The sequence below is a fragment of the Ciona intestinalis genome, chromosome 4 (genome assembly GCF_000224145.3).
Source record: "Ciona intestinalis chromosome 4, KH, whole genome shotgun sequence".
NCBI lineage: Eukaryota > Metazoa > Chordata > Ascidiacea > Phlebobranchia > Cionidae > Ciona > Ciona intestinalis.
The window spans coordinates 2,337,166-2,357,203 of NC_020169.2; the positions used below are offsets into that span (position 1 = coordinate 2,337,166).

Sequence of the window (20,038 nt, forward strand, 5' to 3'; positions counted from 1 at the left end):
ATAAAAAGCCACGTTATGTGGGAGTTTTGAACGGGCAAATATTCCCTATTTGTTTGTATATGTGGGTAGGTCAATGTTACTCGTCATGCGGTCAATGGCCCAATTTTAAACAATACTATAATCAAAACAAACTATTGCTTTCTGATAGCTAGTTAGGCAGACATAAACATTGCTATAGTATAGAGAAGATTTATATACGAATATGACTTACAACGGTCGAGTGTTTATTGTGAAAAGTCACATTTCTGGAACACTAGTCGTGCCTGCGGGCAAGCGTCAGCTATGATTTTAAACAGCTTGCAAATCGAGCAGCAAGTGGTTCGACTTTAAGTTTTTACAATTATGCTATGATCAACCCCGGGATGCAAGAAAAAAGAGCCAGCAGACAAGCCGGTTTTCGTTAGCCGTGAGACACAGAACGCGAGATTTTCGTAAGAAGTGAACGTTTTTGCACAATGATAGCAAGGTATATGAGAGTTATTTATTTAATTGTTGCTATCGTTCATGTTTCTTATCAGCAACAAGAAGAAATAAAACGTAAGTTAAACATTGATTAAAAAACTTAAATACCAAGTTCGCAAATTAAACATATTATTAAGTTTTATGCATAGATTCGCTATCAGTAGAATTCTCATTATACTTTCTTGACGTGTAGACATTCTATGTAATAGCTTAGCACTAGCCAACAATAACGCCTTTTAGTAGGGAGGATGAAACACCTCTTTATTGAGTATTTTTTTACATAGTATAAGTATAACTATGTAAAAAGAGATGGCAACATATCAAGTTATATTCTATCAGCCGAAGTGATTGGAACATGCGGTGGAAGGTACACTGGATCGAGAAGCGGGAGTTTTTCCAGTCCAGGCTTCCCCTTTACCAACTACAACACAACAGCCAATTGCACTTACGAGGTTGAAGCACCTTCAGGTTATCTTATTGCAGTAAGTGGAACGAGTGGTTTTAAAAGTAGAAGGATACAATATTTTGACGAAATGCTGACCGTTATGTTTTATACGAGTTTAATACTTACAGTAGGGTGGGGAAAGATGGGACACCTTTTCGTTTGATTCTCTTGTCAATTTAGTAAAGTATACAAAGAACATTCAAAGAATTATTAAACTTTATGCTCACGTCTCTCATAGACAGTTGCTAATTGTTTAAATCATGATCTGGGCATTTGAGTATTATGTGCTAAAGGTGTCCTGTTTTTAGTGTTGTAGGGATAAGGTTATGTTCTGTAGATATTCGTAAAAGAGTATCAAAACATGAACCATCTTACTCAAACTTATCCGACAGGACAGGAGGACAGTCTAAATTAAATGAAAAATATTAACGTCTTAATTTTAGTTTCAGAGCACATACATGGACATCGAGCCTGTGGTACTGGGTGTTTGCTTTGACTTTGTTGCGGTTTACAAAACTGGTAACCTAAATGACGAACCCGAAAAATTTTGCGGCAGTTCCAGTATTCCGTTAGACTCGACTACAGGCAATCGGCTAATGTAAATTATGCATTGCTTTTTTAGAGTCGGGTGTTTGAACTCTGTTGCTTTTTTAGAGTCGTCTTTCAAAGTGATCTGACTTTCAACTACCCGGGGTTCGTTGTTACTTGGGGTTGGGTCGACCCATCAATTCTGCCACCCGTTTTAGAGTGTAATTTCGACGGAGCTATACCTTTATGTTCAGGTATACACATTATATTAACTCGGTAATAGAAACGTTTTTAAAACAACACTTTAGGTTGGACGCAATTCACTTACGATTTATTTGACTGGTCGCTTGATCGAGCGAGATATGCGGGCTCCGTTATAGGCATACAAGAGGACCATACGACAGGCACTATAGGTAAGTGTGTGATTTATTCATGGCATTAAACATCGCGCATGAACAATGAAAACTTTCTTTCTCTTACATTGCATTGTTCATATGTTATAAACCTTAATATTGTTTGGCCAACATGTTTACTGTTACGGTTTAAGATTCTAGTTAACTGACGTACATAACTGTATACACAGCAAACTAAATGCAACCAATACCGACTGTAACCATCGTGCTGTAACGGTCTATATGGCGTGTCCTAGAATGGCCGAGCTTGTCAAACGAGGGATGCAGATTGTCGGAAAACGCTTACGAAGATTAAGTGTAAAAAATTATTTTGGTTGTTGCGAGGTGCGTGCGTACGGTTTTCTAAAAATAAAAACACACACACAGGCCGTATGGTTTTACAAACTATCGCACACAAAAGAAAACGAGTATATTAAAACACACATACCGGACAATTTTGATGACATGTAACCCGGCGCAGACAGGGCCGCTCAGGGGTAACGAGTTAAACAAGGTGGAGGATTGCAGATAAAATCCAGCATCACACTTAAACAGCGACAGAAAAAAAGTACAGACAAAAAATGGTTGCCAGCAATCTACGTGGCGCAATTGTGACGTCACAAAGCACAAACAGTTTTACATTGGAAATTGAATTTGGGGACATAACTAAGCTAAACTACAGATCAAGAACAAATTAAGACGTTACACCGACTATATGATATTAAGCAACAGTAGAGTAACAGTTGGTACATACCTTCTTCAGTAGCAATGATGGATATAATGTTAGTAATATAACTATCTTTTTACAAAACTGCAAAGCTGTAAATTAATAGCTACCATAAACTGTAGGTGTCTACTATCACCAGCAGAGTCAGACTAACTCCATGAACAACAAACCAAACTTGTGGTTAAAAGAAAGCGTGGACTCGCGCGGCGACTGATTAGAAAATTGGCTTAAAAAACGCGCGCTTTTTGAGACCTTTGCATGTATTCGCAAAGCGTTTTTATTAAATTCTTTCCCTAAATATATGTTCCACTTATCATTAAAATTTCCGCATGTTTTTTATTTTAAGTTGGTAGATACGCATATATCACCTCTGAGGGAAGAAATTTAGGAGACAACGCTATTCTGCTATCACCAACTGCGTATGTTAACGGTAGGAAGATTACAAAAGAAGAAGAATTAACGCTCATTTTACATCTTTTAATTTACAATAACTGATACAGATGATGAATATTGCTTTAATGTTTGGTATCGTTCAACGGGTGATGGATATCTGTACATTATCAAAGTCAATAGTGATGGTTCCGCCGAATATATCTTTTCCAGTTCCACCGCAACCGACCAAGAATGGCGAGTGGCAAGGGTACCAATTCCACAGACGGCCACCCCAGTACAAGTATGCATATTGGTGTTTTACACATATACAAACAGAACATATTCATATCTTTGGCATAGAGAAAGGTGGGGGAAAGGGCCATCGTTTTATTGTATTTTCAAGTACCGTTTGCTAGTGAACATTCAAAGAATAATAAAACCGTATCTCTAGGCCCACGACTTCCATAGACCGCTGTTAACTGTTAAAAAACACGATCACGATATTTGAATTGTATGTCCTAAAGGTGTTTCATCTTACCTCACAGTACCATATTTGTGTGTTATTAGATTGCTGTTGAAGGCGTCATCGGAAATAACTCGACGCTTGCAATAGATGATATGCAATTATCGAAAGGTCCATGTCAAACTATAACCACATCAACAGTTACACCAAGAGGTATAATGGTTTCGCACTTTAATGCCCCAAAACCGTAAGCGTATTTTTAAATGCAGTCTGTCAGGCAGCAATCTGCAGTCTGCCAACCATGGCCTACTAGAGATACCGTTAACATAACATATCTCTCTAGTTAACATATCTCTAGTAGGCCGTGTGCCAACCAAGTCGCACAAAATTAAGGCTTAACCGAATCGGAAAAGAGCGATTTGGTCAGTTATAAACAGAAAGGACTGCATATACCAGTTGTATTTTAGATATTGGCAAACCGTAGCATGCATTAGCGTATGTCAGTATATATATTTACGAACGTTTTCAGTTTCAGTAACTCCTCGTGCAACAACCACACAACCTACAACGACAAGAGAAATTTTAAGTAATGCTTCCTTCTTTACGTCATTTTTTCTTGTTATTTGCTATTACCGTCACAGACCAAAACATATAAAAATGCTGCTTTCGGAAAATCTATATAGTATGACGGCCGGTGGGATGCGACATTTTATTCTTTTGTCCCATATGGTAGTAAAGAAAAAGTAGACCTTAATTGTTTAAAACACGATCAGGATATTTGGAAAATAAGTGATAATGGTGTTCCGTCTTCCCCCCCAAAATAGCAAACGATACTCAGAGTAATGACTAAAATTCCAGCATGTTTGCAAATAACTATCTATATGTTGCAGCAACCAGAGAAATTTTAACCGAAGATCCTGTGATTGAGACTACAACGATGCACCCAGCTGTCCAACATATATTAAATACCTTACACAATATGTTTGTTATGATCGTGGAATGGGTCAGGCAGAAGGTACGTTATTTATTTGAATATTATACTGTTCATGAGGACTTTCGTGCTAATCAGTTTATTTTACAGGAGTATTAACTTGTCCGCAACGGGAAATTCCGTGATTATAAACTATATTGTATTAATCGTCAACAATCCGTTTTAAATCCTTGCAATCCGATTACACATCAACGCAATGTTTTATTTAAGTACTCGTACAACGTAAGGGTAATTCCAGTAAGTTTAATTATTTTTATCATAGAAACTGAAGTAATATATAATATACAACATCGTAGCTTATACAGGTTAAAGCTTGTCAACCTTTTTTACGGTTTGTTTTGTCGTATCACCAGATAACAGAATAAATATGCTGTTCGTTGAAATAAATACAGGACTTAATCATGAGTGCAAGAATGTTTTTCTCAATTCTGTGGTCTCACTTTACGTGCCATTTGTAGTCTACAATACAAATAATTATTACGTGACCAAAAATATCATGTTTTTACTTTACCGTCATCCATCTGGCAAATAGAGAAAGCAAGTTTCGAAAACCTGTGGTAATTTGTTTGTTCGCTCTTTCACGCTCCGAATCAACGTTACCTTGTAACGCGTTGGGGCAGTCCTTGTACTTTATACATCTATGAACGTATAAAATGTTTTATCCTGTGGCCGGAAAACAAGTGCTTTTTTCATGCATTTCGTGTCAGCTTACGAGTTACCAAATACGTTACTTTGTAGGTGATTATTTTATTTGAAATTTTTAATGTTTTCCTGATAATTTTGATAACCCATTTGTGGCCACTGGGTTAGAGCAATTGTCGTTAGGTGTCTTGCTCTAGTCCGGAACACATACACCCACAAATCTAAACAACGTAAATTTAAATAACCCATAATTTGCATAGCGCACAGTTTTTAACAGCACGCAAAAATACCCTATACTCTACATTCGGGATCGAAATATCAAATTAATATAAGCAACTTACTCCCCGTTGTGTAGAAACGGTAGGTGAGATGGACACGCACAACGTGAAACGCAAACAGGGCTACAGCTTGCTCCTTCGGGGCCGGCAGAACAAGTTTTGTTGCACGAACTTGCACAAGCTTGATACAGCTGGTTGGACGGGCATCTCACCGTGTCTGGATAAATATGAGTATATTACAAGGGCGTCGCTTGGTTGTGCTGTTGTGTCGCTTGTTGTCAGTTTCAGTTAACCAACAACGCAGTATTGCAGGATTTGCGACTGCAGATGCCTAAATTGCTCCACACATCAAACGAAATGCAGCTTAGATATTGGATTTTGGTTTATATAGCGAATATTGGATGTATAGGTTTATAGAAGCTATATCTGAAGTAGGTAGAATGCTACCCTTGAGTTTTATACTTACCAGAGCAGTTGGCTTCGTCAGAACCGTCGAAACAATCGTCAGAACCATCACATACAAACTCCTGTCGCACACACCCGACCTCCTGCCCATAATCCGCGTCTGTATACACAAAAACACGCAAGTTGTTTTTAAACAAGCATTTACGTTTTTTAAGTTTTTAAGGTTTGCATTTACCTTCATTAAAGATGTCATGGAATGGATTCGCGCATGTAAATTGACCCTCTTCACATACGTGCTCTGTAAACACACATATTACACAAATGTACTTACTATAATCCTCAATGCCATGTATAGCTTGCAGGTGCTTGTCGCCACGAACGAGTATTTGCAGTCAGCAATAAGTGTTTGCTATGTGGTACAAAGTGCAATGAAGTGGTTACAAAATGAAGTTGCGCATACATTTAACTCACATAGGCAAACACGCCGTGTGCATTTATATACCGAACTTGGTCAATACAAAAATATAAGACCGTTTCATACCGGTGGGGCATCGTCCTTGTGAAATCGTGACATCATCAATTGCGACATCCGACTTGAACGAACGACCTCTAATAGCTTCAAACACAATCTTAAAAACGAGATGATATGTAAAGCTAAGTGGACATGACATAAGGTAGCAATTACTGCGCCCACTTGACATACCTGTATCGTTTGATTATAATCTTGTATTGTCAGTGAAGCGTTTAGCCATTGTGGGCCCGTGTTGTTTCTATAAGCGGCCACTACTGTCCCATGATAATTATCTGAAATCACGACCACATGAAGTTCACCTGTCCCGTGGTTGTGATACCAGAACCTCAAACAGTAAGGCTGGTCACCTGCATTTTATAATCAATGATATTTTTTTCATAGCATTTATTAAGTTACTGAAACTTTAATATTACTGATTATTGCAGGCGTTCTGAGTGCAGCCGTGTTTCTGTTTCTTGCATTTGATGCTTCGATGTAAGCATATCTTCCATCTGTGAAGAATTGAATTGAATGTTACTTTCTCTATCCTCGCATGACAAAAAAGCAACCATCGTTAATACCCAAGAGCTCTTTTTCATACAGTTTATGCCTGCTTACAAGTATAAACGCAAAAGAATAGGGGTTCGGTCTTTCATACGCGTTGATTATAAACTCATGCTACTTACACGGTCCGCCCGTTGTATGGTCGTATGTTGGCCCTGTGTTTCGAGAAGGGGTTGGACCCCGAAAAAATGTCCAATCGAAATGATCACCCGTCAGCTGACTCCAACCTACAATACATTTGAATAAAAAAACATTTTTAATATGTATATATATAGAGAGAGATATATAGATAGATAGATATATCTTTCAGACCTGGACAAAGAGGTATAGGGTCATCAAAGTTGCAATTCAGAGAATGTCTCATGTTTCCTGGAGTTAAAATCCACCACGAAATGACAAATCCACCGGCAGATACTGACCCATCTGAGACGAACATCACTCTGCAAAAAACTCTTTGTTTTGTGGCATTGTTATATACAGGGCGAGAGAAGATGGGACCTCTGTAGCACATATTACCCAAATATTTTGATCATGTTTTAAATAATTAACAACGACCTATATGGGGCTCGTTGGGATACGGTTTTGAAATTCTTTGAGTGTTCTTTGTTTACGACTGTATGAAATAAAACAAATAGAATGAAATTGTGTCCTATATTGCCCCCTACCCCACTACTACGGGTTGTTGTGATAAAAAAGTCTGCAACTTACGCCAGTTTACTCCCCGTTGTTACGTCGGGGTAAATAACCTCTCGGCCGCAGTATCGGTCAAATGATTCACCAGTGATGCTGCCGCTTGGAAATACGTCAACGTGATCGTAGCAGGCGTCGTCAACTCTACCCTCCAAGTCCATGTATAGACTTTGGTACTGTGTAAAACCATACAATGTTTGCAAATGAGGTACCTACCTACGTAATAAGATTTCGTCATTACAAATATTGTTACAAGCGCTTACCGCAATGACTTGTCCCGGGCCAGCAACTATCTCGTATACGCAGGTGACATCTAATGTGTAGTTGTACAAGGGAAAGTTGGGACTAGCTATCCTGCCATTTAAAACACCAATAACTTCCTTGTCACAAGTCCCTCGTATTCCAGTCGCTAAAAATAAATTAGGATATTAAGGTAAGCTGGGGTAAGATGGGAAATGCTTTTATTTACACAAAATTATAGAACCGTAACCCCACAACTCTAAAAATAATTGTTAGTTGTTTAAAACACGATATATATAACGATATCCCATATTACCCCACAGTATTATATACTGCTTATTAAAATATGTTAATTATATTTTGTTTGGTCAAACTCGACTTCAATTTATTAATTTACATATAACCTTACACGTTATTTCAATGTGGAAAACAGGTTTGGCAGCCAAAACATCGAAATAGAATTAACGCCGTTAACCGCCAAATTATTTAGTCATATTAATTTATCATTTATAATCCTAACCGGTTTAGCTTGACATGCTGATTTATTGTACAGTTTACTCACGTTTTGTTTCTGAATGCTGTAATGACTGAGACGCTTGCGCTGAAATTGCCATACTACACCCGATAATAATGCAAATCCAAAATCCACGCATACTTAGGGGACGTTAGCGATACTTTGATAGCATTAATGCAGACGACCGACTGATGTTACCAGTTTAACGGGCCAAGGTTATATTTTATGCCAAACAGATTTTTGCGGCAGATCTATTGATGCGCCGGAGGGCCTTTGTACTAAAGTGTGTTGGCCGTATATCCACGATGGTGCCATACAGGCGACCAACGTCATAGACCTAATTTGGGGTCTTTACCTGAAGAAGGAAACTGTTCAATCAACCCAAAATGTTTTTGAAAAAAAGCTTGTATTTTGGTATAACATAAAACGAGTTGGTTACTTTAAGCGGTTTCTGATTCATCGTGTTTGGCTGCGCAAATCTGACGCACAAGCATGCTAAAACGGGATTAGAAGTTCGTCTTAAAATAGCACGGAAATTTCGGGCTTCTCATTAGTAAAACGGTTAAGCAATCTGACAGTTATTTCTCTTCGATGCTAAAGGCCACGAGGCCGAAATTAATTTGCGTCCGATTTGACGCACGCGGTTTGACATTCAAGGTACAGGGTAGTACGGCAATGTGGCATTTCTTGAAGTACCTGTTTGGGATACTCTCGGACAATGGCATTCAAATGAACATCCGCTTTCGTAGAAAAGGATTTATTAAAGAGTTGCATTCATTCATTATGTTGTTGCAATTATTTAAAAACTTTCTTTGTGTTTTCGATCAAATGTGTTGTTTCCCTTCACGAAATATACACCTTTAGCACATCATAACGTTTAAATATCCTGATCGTGTTTAAAACCATTAACAACGGTCTATGGGAGTTGTGAGAATACGGTTTTATAACTTTTTAAATATTCTTTTTTTTACGACCGAATGGGACAGGAACATAGAATGAAAAGATGTCCCATCTTCCCCCATCCTAGTATATTGTTCTTATTAAAAGGGTGCAAATGAATCCAATCTTAAAAACCAACTTCCAAACGAAAGGTAAATGTTCCATATACAATTAGTTAAGCAACTGTATACCCAATAAAGTCTAATATAGCGTTACAGCAAACGTTATTCATTTGATATTACAGACATTGCGAAACAATACAATTACTATACGTTATGCACCTGTCAATGTATCACCGGAACGGCAATTGTTGTAATTTATAGATGCACAATATATTAGATGCAGTATGTGGATCTGCCTGAAGAGGAAATCCTAAATTATAATACGGGATCATTAGACGCAATAGATACTGCTGTTTCTTTCTTCAGTTATATAGAAAATGTGTTGGATGTTTTATTACTATGGGAATTAAACATTAAATTTAGTCTTTCATGCTCGCTTATTGAGAATTTGTACGATTGCTAATTAAATGTTTATAGCAGGAAATGCACTCTTAACAATATAGCTAGCTTCGTATATTGTATTAATACAATGAGTGAAAAGACTGGATTACAATGTATCATGCATAAACATATGGATTTTGAGTCGCAGGTAAACCTAGTTTAATTGTATGTACAGTAGGGTGGGGGAAGATGGGACACCTTTTCATTCTATTTTCTTGTCCCATTTGGTAGTAAACAAAGAGCGTTTAAAAGGTTATAGAACCGTATCCTCGCGATTCCCATAGACCGTTGTTAATTGTAAAAAAAAAAACACAATCGGAATGTTTGGCTATATATGTGCTAAAGGTGTCCCATTTACCTTACAGTGCCATAAAAGCCAAATCGGTGCTTATACGTTCTTGTGTATTACAGGAACAATGGTTACCTCACCGACCACGAAGCACAGTGGTGCTTTACGCCTTGATGATCACCATTTTACTGAACTTTTTGTTTGCTTGTTTCATTTGGAAAAATATGCCGAACAGTTTAAAAAGTATGTTATTTTTGGTAAATTTGATGTGCAGAAATTTTGAAATGTAAATTCACAGATAACTTGGGAGAACCAGACCGCCTGCAAGTTACGCTCATACCATGCTCACAGTGGATACACAAGTACGGGTCGTGTAAGTGATACCCAACTTGTTTGTTTTGTAAATGCTTTGATAAAATTTTTACCTATGCTTTAATATAACAAAAGAAGCTATTGAGTACCTGTATCTATTAAAAAACACTCGCGTAGCCGAGCAACAACAGTCGTTATAGGACGCGCGGTATTTTGTTTTACTCACCGCGTGTCCGCTAAGGCCATATATGTAACGCTAATAGTTACCACATATAACTTTGTGGGCAATGGTTTTTAATTTAAATAACCCGAAGTGACCACCAAGTTTGAGCAATTTCAATTAAGTGCCATGCCCAAGGCCAATGGTGGTAGCGTCGAGCTTTGAACTCGTAATCTCATCTAACCATTGTGCCACGGCGCCCGCACCTTTGATATGAAAAAGTAATTACATCGTCTTTAATTTCTATACAGTGCGGCTGCATGGTGGAATGCATTTCATATCAGCTTTTCAAGAAGTAGAACCAATTCCAAGCACCGAAACTTTCATGGCTGAAAATCAACTGCGTCACTTCTTCTCCCGTTATTACGTAAAAGTTTTTTTCTCCAACCTGGATTTTGAAGATTTTACTGAAATCTTACAACTTACATTGTGTGTTCGTCAGCTAGGAGTCGATCCCGGTAACTTCTTTAAAGAGTTTTTTGAACATGACTTTACTATCTCGGAACGTAAAGCATGGTTGAATGATGCATTGAACAGTCCTACTGTGGGTAGCTTCCAAGAGAAAGTAACAGAGTGTCACAGAAATTCTAAAACACACACAGACTACGAACAAAATGGAGTGCGTGTAACTGACGAGGTGCCTTTTTGTTTTTAACCCCTTGTGGTTTTTAACGTGTTTATAAAGACGGTTTACCTAAATCGAACATAAAATCTGAACGTTATAACATACCATACAGTGAGTATTCTGATATAGATACAAATTTTGATACAACACACATACGAAGTACAATTTCGTCGATTGTATGGCAGTTTGGCCAACTCGTCGCTGTCAACCATTTTAAATTGTGTGACGTAATAAACTATGCAAACAAGTAATATTGCTTCAATTTTCCAAAATTAGGCTTCCTAAGCTCTTTTCTCACATTGCATGCAGTACGTAAGTGTGGTGAATGTGGCGCTTCACGTAGCATTGCAGAGAGCATTTGCAGCGCACGAATGACGTCATCAGCTTCGTCGGATTTAGCTACACTTCATTTCCGGTTCAGTTCTGACGATGCAACCCGTCAGGCTTCTCACGAAAATAACATTTCTCGTGCTGATGTGCTGAAACTAATTACGTCCCAAGTGATTGGATTTCCGCTGTGGACTTGGGCTGCAGGTGGCCAAGGCTTATCCTGCCCTACAGTTTGATGTTAACTGGAAAGGACAACTTTGTTGACAGCAGTATAGTTTTCCAGATGGTACCGCACGATCCGAAACGATTTGTTTTTGCACGGTATCGCATGCAGAAAATACCTTTAGAAAGCAAGGTATTTGGTTTTAGGGTCAATTCCTGTCCAGGGTTGTCAGTTTACCGGAAAGTTGTTTTTCCTATTAAAGGTAAACTATGCCAAAGTGCCCTTAGAAATGTCACCCCGCACGTCATTTAATGTTTTACACACGTATGCTCATTTGTGTTGCAGGTGGTCATTTCATCATCGTTAATATAGTATAGGCTGGGGGGGTATAGGCGGGACACCTTTATCACATAATATCCAAATATCCTGATCGTTTTCCAAACAATTAACACAGGTGTATTGGAGTCGTGAGGTTACAGTTTTATAATTCTTTGAATGTTTATTGTTTACTACCAAATGAGACGAGAAATAGAATGAAAAGGTGCCCCATCTCCCCCGACTCTACTGTATAACAAGTTACAACACGTGTTACGTATATAAGCAAAAATAGTCGCTTTGTGATATTTCGTTTCTTTTATATTGTATTTAAATCTACAATACGGAGGAATAAAATATTCAGATAAAGGAAAAGTTATCAAAACTTTTACATTTACTCCCAACCTCTTACAAATAAACGCCCTGTATTATGTTTGACGTTTTTGTTTAAAAAGCTCTAAAGAATACAATTGCACAGTAGCACATACGTATGGTGAGTGCTTACGAAAGCTATTGACTTTTATTATAGTCCTTAACAGGAGCTGCTACTGCCATATATATATATATATGTATATGTATATTGTAAACATCTTTATTGGAAAATGTCTTGGTCGCAACCTTGAAATTCCATAATTATTTCTAACAATTGTACTTAAGAGTGGTTAACATTGTGTGTATTAGCAACCTAAAACAAAGTCCGCCTTTAAACCGGTGTCACCTGATGCCAGGTCACGTGTACGAGTGTACATGACATTCGGCACATATAGAAGCGTGCCACGTTTGGCTGTTACCGCCCAGCAATTTTCCTAACGAAATTTCCCAATTACCGTGAAAAGCGCCACCGAGTACAAACGCGTCAAAAACTAACCTTTGCGTTTCATTATTTGTTTTTATTTTTTTTAGAAAGTGGTTTATTTTAACAAAGCTGTTAATATTTAAACCCCGGAATTTCCAAAGGTTCCTACGCTCCATAGACAGATGTATAGAAAACACGCCCAATCCCTCTCTGATTGATTGAATTAAAACGATGCGGTATAGTTTATTGGTTGAGGCTCTCTACCGTGCGGGTGTCGTCATCCTGACGTCATCAAGCTTGAACATGGCAAAAGTCACGTATATATGTATATTTCATGGGAACGATTACCGTGGTGTTAAGTAAAGATAAAACAGAGACGATTATATTGATTCTAGACCGCAAGTCGGTTTCATAACGGTTGGTGCGGCGGTAGTACATCGTCGGTTAAACCCGGCTTCAATCCGAGTCAACCTAATTACCGAGGGTGAAGGTAGGCCTACTGTGGAAAGTACGAAAAAGCTCATTTAGAGAAAAAAATGCGATTCTGTATTTCAGGAACTGCTTTCATGTAAAGAACCCACACAGCAATCAGGATACGCAGATTAGGAAAAGGAAGACTACCAGCAAAAATCATTCAATATGAGCGTGATTGGTTCTACATTCCGAAGTGTTCTCAGTGCATCTAATTTATCGAAATCCATAATCAACAAGCGAGCTGCTTTTACTGGAAAATCAACTACAAGCTCCGATCCACCGGAAAAAAACAAAAACAAGCAATGTTTAAGTAAAAAATGTCAACCATCCAGAGCTGCAAGTAGTGGAACAGCGGCAGCAGGGGTTCCCGAAAGCCCGCCAGTAATCTGTCGTCCCTGCCAGCCCTCCGACCGTGATGCGATGATCGACTTCATGTCCACGAGGTTTGTCACGAGAGAACCTCTTATGAAAGCTATCGGTGCCACCCCAAACAACAGCAGTCTCTTTGTCGAACATTGTATTGATGTAAGTAGAATTTCATATTGAAATTATCAGTAGTAGGTAAATGTACATATCTTTGTAAAAGTTTTTTTTTCGTTTGCCTCCACGAATGCATTCAATATACACGCGTTTGAATAGTTTGGTAGGCTTCTCTGACGCACGGTTATGTATAGTATCCCACGCCATGTAAACAACAGGTGTCGGACGCTAATTGTGGAATTTAAATATTTCCTTGACACTGCATTGAAACGCTTGGCATAGGAAGCAATTGGCGTTAAATAACGATGGGCACAAACGCGTCTTTTCTCTTTAATTCACATTCGCGAGTGCGTTGCAGGTGCATAAAAAATAAAATTCAAACTTTTGTTCTATTTACAGGAATCGATTTTACAAGGAGCTTCTTTTCTGGCACTTGACAGTGAGACTGGCAGAATATGTGGCGTGAGACTTAATGGAGTCGGTCCACCAAGCCCATTAGAGAAAGAATGCGATTTTGGGACCACCATCAATGCCATTCCAAAGGTGGGTGTTTTATCAATAACTCTCTTATTTTTTTATATAATTGACAGGTAATCCATTTTAAAACCAGGACTAAGCGTTTGTTCTAACTCTGCATCAAATATTAATGCGAATAAAGCTAACGTCTATCTTTTCCTGTTACAGTTTTTAGATGACGTCGAAGGCGACATGGCCAGCTTGCTCAATACTGATCAGTTCATGCGACACATCGCCATCTGTGTGGAGCAGAGTTCGTCCCAATGCGGCATTGCAACCCAACTGATGATCATGTCTGTTCAGTTCGCCAAGCAGGAGCAGTTGAAGTATTTAACTGCGATGTGTAGCTGGAGCCTTCCGTACAAACTCTCGCTTAAAATGGGCTTCAAAGTGGTGCGTGAGATCTCATACTCTGACTACGCGAAGAATCACGCTCATCCCTCAATGGTTCAACGGTTTATGGAATTGGCGAAAAAAGAGGAAGCTGCCAGAGTTATGGTTCGTGACTTATAACTTGACACGGAATTCTATCACACAAAAAAAGCACTTTCCATTAATACAACGCCTTCTTGCTTTACAAACGACCAACCATACGTGTTCATGTTTTGTCTGTAATTAATACCACTCTCAGGAATCTTTTTGTTATTTATTCTTTCTGCTTCGAGATATTTGTTACTATTTATTAACTATGTTCCATTTTTGTTGTTATTGTAAATTTGCCTTTAAATTTCAGTATTGCTGTCAAGAGTCGACCCCTGCCACGAACAGTATATACCCCCATTAAAAAGTTAACAACATTTTTGACATTTTCTGAAGTCGTTTCGGCTTGCTCGGCACGCGACTGGCCGAGCAACATTTCCGCCAATTGATGTCAATACTTACCGAAGTGAATTTTAATTCCAGGTCTTAATTTTGGTCGACCAATTCAAGTCACAAATCGTGGAAAAAGTTATTGCCATTTTTCAGTATTGTTTATCATATTTATTTACTTAAATGCAACAGGCACCCTTTTGACTGACACTTTTTCACACTCTTTTTATCCATAGCGTGTTATAACAAATGTTAGTTTACTGTTAGTCTCTTCTCTTCATTCTTTAAATAACATGTGGCTATCGCTTTTCTGTAGATATTTATTCTGGTTTATTTTTAAAATGTACGCCAAATGTATATACCGAATAAACCAAATCTTGAAATATTGTGGGTTACGGGGTAGATGGCGCGCTCAAGCACATATTATTGTCCTATATGCATCAATATATATATGCGGTTCGTAAACCATGTGCTATTTGAGCGACTTGCACATGGGTGGGTTAAAATATACATTTAAATTCTTGTTTAGATTAATCAATAATTTTGTATCGTGAGTACACGCAAATTACACGAAATTATATTGTACTCTTTAAAAATTTTGATGGCTTTGGGAAGCGCTTTGTTAGAGCGTGAGCGAATAAACTTTTATAAAAGTAATTCATCTTGCCCTGCCCTACACGATAACTATATGGGACACACCGTTCTCAACACATAATGTGTCATGTATGGGTATATTTATAACGAGACAATTACTGCTCATATACTTTTATATATTGACATCCGCGCATTAACCAAACTTAATATCTATAAAATGCACGCGAACGGAAGTCGGTTTACATTTTAAAGAGCTAATGGGTCACGTACTTAAAGGTCATTAACATTGCTAGATGTCACACATCATCCGTTTTGTCCGAAAGTGCAATGCCCTCATCTGACTAAACGTGGCTGCTGATGACAAAAAGCTATGACGAAATGTACACACGTGAATCAGGTTTCGAATGCTTATAGAAAGTTTACGTATATAGGAGAAAGCGGATATTCATTTGCATGCTTTCGACGGAGACACTGTTTAACAGGCCCTTCGAAAATTTAAAAGCCACATTTTATACAACTTTCAAAAGTTTCAATTGCGAATGTCAAACTTTGTGTCAAATGGACGAAAATTAATTTTGGCGCCATATGTTGTGGTACAAATGAGAAATAGTTTCTAGATTGCTTACTGTGTGCACTTCTATAAAAAGAACTCGAAATTCCGAGCTATTTTCAGAAGTTCAGAACCTTGATTTAGATTGGTAGACGCACTCTCTTTCAACAAACACGTTGAGTCACAAACTGCAAAAGTGAATCAGTTTGAAATTTTACCGTACAGCCTCCGCTAGGTATACTGCTATGCAGCAAAACAAAATGGTGCATGCGTGTTTGGGTGATGTGCCATTCTCCTCTACAAACAGATGTATCATTAAAAAGACTAATTTAATGACAATCAATATAATATATGTTTATTGACAAACGGTAGAACATAGAGGTAGAAGTATTGGCTGCACCACTGACACACGCCGAAGTGGTGGGGCAACTTCAGCTGATTTATGTACAAAAAAATTAATTGCACACTGTTAATTGTCCACCCCACGTCACAGAAGTATTACGTACTGGTACTGTGCCATATGCTTATTCACCAACTGTGGAGAAACGAACATATTGTTCAGCTGTTTACTTCTAACTTTGGCGCCATAGGTTGTGCTGCTATTACTGAGTGTCATTAGTCGGACGCCGTACTATGGTAACATGCGCTGGGTAAAAACATGGTCAGGCGGCTTGAAGTACCGAAAAACACAGTATTAGAACACGTTACAACAAAATGTTATATGGTGCAATTATGCAGTATAAATGTTTATTGTTGCGAAGAAATCTGGCGTAATAAGCCAGTCGTCTTAATATAAATTTTAAGCTTTTAAATAGTGGACTGAAATTTAACTCGTAACTTTATAACGCATTCAGATTTAAGTTCCGGTGCATATTGAGACGATGCAACTAGTCAGCCTTACGAAAATAACAGTTCTTGCCTCGTATAGCGGATGTGCTAAAACTAATGACGTCTCAAGTGATTGGATTTCCGCTGTGGACTTGTTTTGCAGGTGACCCGAAGTCTCATACACTTTGTTGTCTCATATTGCAAACAAAACAACAATACTGTTGGCTACCAAATTGTCATGCAGCTGGTACTTACATAAGTTGTTACGAAACGATTTGTTTTTCGTAAAATTTTGCTTGTAGGTTCTCATAATGAACACCATTGAAATATGTAAATTTGCACTGCACAACTAACAATTAAAAACAAAATTATAACCATTTCGTAACGCATGGTGATTTTGCAATACTCAAATCATAGATATCATAAAACAATGGTGGTGAATAATATTTGAAGCACAGATGTCACCAAAGTTAGATACCTATGCATATATATGTTTAGGTATCTATGATGCGATTCTTACAAATGGAGCAACAAAAAATGATCCCAATGTTGGACCAGTCATTTTACCGAAAACTAATTTTCAAAATAAACATTGGCTACCCTATTGTTCCAATGCCAAACAACCCTTATAAATGTCAAAATTTTCCAAACTACAAGGCTGATTTTTCCAGCCTTATGGCAACATACGTCAAAGCATATACGTACTATTAGGTAGGCCTACATATGCTTTTATAAAGCCGTAGGTATAGGAACAAAGCTGAATAGTCAGACATTGGAATTCTATCTTTTAAGTCAACACATATGTAGAATAGTTTGTCATTTTTTATTTCGCAAGTATATTTGGCATAATAAACAATAACAATAAGTTAAAACGAAACTGCAAATCGGCGGAAACACGAAAACAAACGCATTTATAGTGACCGATAACAAAATAAATATTTAAAAATGGAATGGCATTGACGATCTGTTCGCCATTTGGCTGGAATTGCGATTGCATTTAACCAAAACTGTGATTCTTCCGTCAAAACAATTTTTTAAAAAATGTCAAAAATGTTGTTAAACGTCTTTAGTTGAGATCTGCCACCATTGTTTAGGCGGATATTCGACCATTATTGAAATTTTAGAAATGAAAGATCTTAAATAATAATGTAAAACATTACGTACAAACTGCACAAATAAAACAAAAAATAAAACATTACACATGAACCGAGAAAATAGAAAAAGTTAAGAAATGCAAGAATAAAGTATGAATGTTAAACAATCAAAAGGAATAATAAATATGTTATAGACGAGTCGACGGCACGTTATAAGTCGCACACCATCACTCTCGCGGCTTCCTCCGTTTTCGCAAGTTCCATAAATCGTGGGACCATTGAGGGATGGGCGTGATTCTTCGCGTAGTCAGAGTATGAGATCTCACGCACCACTTTGAAGCCCATTTTGAGCGAGAGTTTGTACGGAAGGCTCCAGCTACACATCGCAGTTAAATGCTTCAACTGCTCCCGCTTGGCAAACTGAACGGACATGATCATCAATTGGGTTGCAATGCCGCATTGGGACGAACTCTGCTCCACACAGATGGCGATGTGTCGCATGAACTGATCAGTATTGAGCAAGGTGGCCATGTCGCCTTCGACGTCGTCCAAAAACTGTAACAGGAAAAGATATAGGTTAGCATTATTTGCATTAATATTTGATGCGGTGTAAATTAAACGCTTAGGTCTGGTTTTGAAATGGATTATATTCTGTCAATTATATAAAAAGTAAGGAAGTTATTGATAAAACACCCACCTTTGGAATGGCATTGATGGTGGTCCCAAAATCACATTCCTTTTCTAATGGGCTTGGTGGACCGACTCCATTAAGTCTCACGCCACATATTTTGCCAGTCTCACTGTCAAGTGCCAGAAAAGAAGCTCCTTGTATAATCGATTCCTGTAAATAGAACCTAAGTTTTAATTTTATTTATTATGCACCTGCAACGCACTCGCGAATGTGAATTAAAGAGAAAAGACGCGTTTGTGCCCATCGTTATTTAACGCCAATTGCTTCCTATGCCAAGCGTTTCAATGCAGTGTCAAGGAAATGTTTAAATTCCACAATTAGCGTCCGACACCTGTTGTTTACATGGCGTTATGGGATACTGTACATCGTTCTCTTATGCAGATACGAGCTTACTTGAATGTATGCATTGTTTTAACAACCAACAAAATAGCCCATCCTTTTTACAATGACATATATATTTATCCAGTACTTATAATTTCAATATAAATTCCGACTTACATCAATACAATGTTCGACAAAGAGACTGCTGTTGCTTGGGGTGGCACCGATAGCTTTCATAAGAGGTTCTCTCGTGACAAACCTCGTGGACATGAAGTCGATCATCGCATCACGGTCGGAGGGCTGGCAGGGACGGCAGATCATTGGTGGGCTTTCAGGAACCCCTGCTGCCGCTGTTCCACTACTTGCAGCTCTTGATGGTTGACATATTCGATTTAAAACTTGCTTGTTTTTGTTAAATATGTCGGAGCTTGTAGTTGTAGATTTTCCAGTAAGAGCAGCTCGCTTGTTGATTATGGATTTCGATAAATTAGATGCACTGAGAACACTTCGGAATGTAGAACCAATCACGCTCATATTGAATGATTCTTGAATATCTTCTATATATTAATTCTGTGTCTTGATTGCTGTATACGCAGTATGTGCTCTTTACAGAGACAGCCGTTACTTTTATAGAGGAACGCGTTTTTCCTTTCGCTTTTTCTACCTTCGCATTACTCCAGTAATTACGTTCACTGTGATTGAGGCAGTCAAGAGGAAATTACACTCCCTCTGCAGGAGCCGGTGTGAAAATGTGTATGCGGTACAGAATCAATATAATCGTCACTCGGCATCTTTGCTCAACGCCACGTTCTTTCCATGAATTACACACAAATACGTGACCAATGCCATGTTCGCTTTATGACGTAACGATGACGATATCGCCGGGTTCCTCCGCACCTAACAATTTTAGTTTCTGATTGCATTTAGTTTCTGATTCTTGATTTATACCACGAAGTTTCGATTC

At 38.1% G+C, this 20,038-nt stretch overlaps 4 protein-coding genes across 5 annotated transcripts; 2 read left to right on the forward strand and 2 right to left on the reverse strand.

The window, feature by feature from the left end:
- The first annotated feature begins 434 nt into the window (after positions 1-434).
- Positions 435-12,745, forward strand: LOC100186119 (MAM and LDL-receptor class A domain-containing protein 1-like). 2 transcript variants are annotated; one of them, XM_026834276.1, is made up of 11 exons: positions 435-537; positions 802-944; positions 1,351-1,505; positions 1,562-1,689; positions 1,744-1,848; positions 2,901-2,984; positions 3,055-3,227; positions 3,494-3,602; positions 3,919-3,975; positions 10,450-10,457; positions 12,602-12,745. In XM_026834276.1, the coding sequence occupies exons 1-11, from the start codon at positions 456-458 to the stop codon at positions 12,728-12,730; spliced, it is 1,173 nt and encodes a 390-aa protein (XP_026690077.1). In that variant the 5' UTR covers positions 435-455; the 3' UTR covers positions 12,731-12,745. The 2 variants fall into 2 exon arrangements, with proteins under 2 accessions (XP_026690077.1, XP_002131341.1); XM_002131305.4 differs by lacking the exons at positions 10,450-10,457; positions 12,602-12,745 and adding exons at positions 4,280-4,404; positions 4,471-4,785.
- Positions 4,501-8,485, reverse strand: LOC100177508 (MAM and LDL-receptor class A domain-containing protein 1). The gene is made up of 13 exons (XM_002131341.4): positions 8,273-8,485; positions 7,734-7,879; positions 7,489-7,646; positions 7,093-7,220; positions 6,903-7,007; positions 6,651-6,728; positions 6,409-6,584; positions 6,247-6,334; positions 5,941-6,003; positions 5,767-5,865; positions 5,364-5,517; positions 4,892-5,018; positions 4,501-4,839 (listed from the first exon to the last, which is right to left on the reverse strand). The coding sequence occupies exons 1-13, from the start codon at positions 8,361-8,363 to the stop codon at positions 4,822-4,824; spliced, it is 1,431 nt and encodes a 476-aa protein (XP_002131377.1). The 5' UTR covers positions 8,364-8,485; the 3' UTR covers positions 4,501-4,821.
- Positions 12,746-12,766: 21 nt separating the features above from the next.
- LOC104265652 lies at positions 12,767-15,290 on the forward strand. Its single transcript, XM_009860147.3, has 4 exons — positions 12,767-13,715; positions 14,070-14,213; positions 14,355-14,684; positions 14,920-15,290. The coding sequence occupies exons 1-4, from the start codon at positions 13,356-13,358 to the stop codon at positions 14,968-14,970; spliced, it is 885 nt and encodes a 294-aa protein (XP_009858449.2). The 5' UTR covers positions 12,767-13,355; the 3' UTR covers positions 14,971-15,290.
- A 2,499-nt stretch (positions 15,291-17,789) lies between these two features.
- On the reverse strand, positions 17,790-19,764 carry LOC100175087. Its single transcript, XM_002131380.4, has 3 exons — positions 19,252-19,764; positions 18,760-18,903; positions 17,790-18,617 (listed from the first exon to the last, which is right to left on the reverse strand). Exons 1-3 carry the CDS (start codon positions 19,606-19,608, stop codon positions 18,273-18,275), a joined length of 846 nt encoding a protein of 281 aa, XP_002131416.1. The 5' UTR covers positions 19,609-19,764; the 3' UTR covers positions 17,790-18,272.
- Positions 19,765-20,038: the final 274 nt, after the last annotated feature.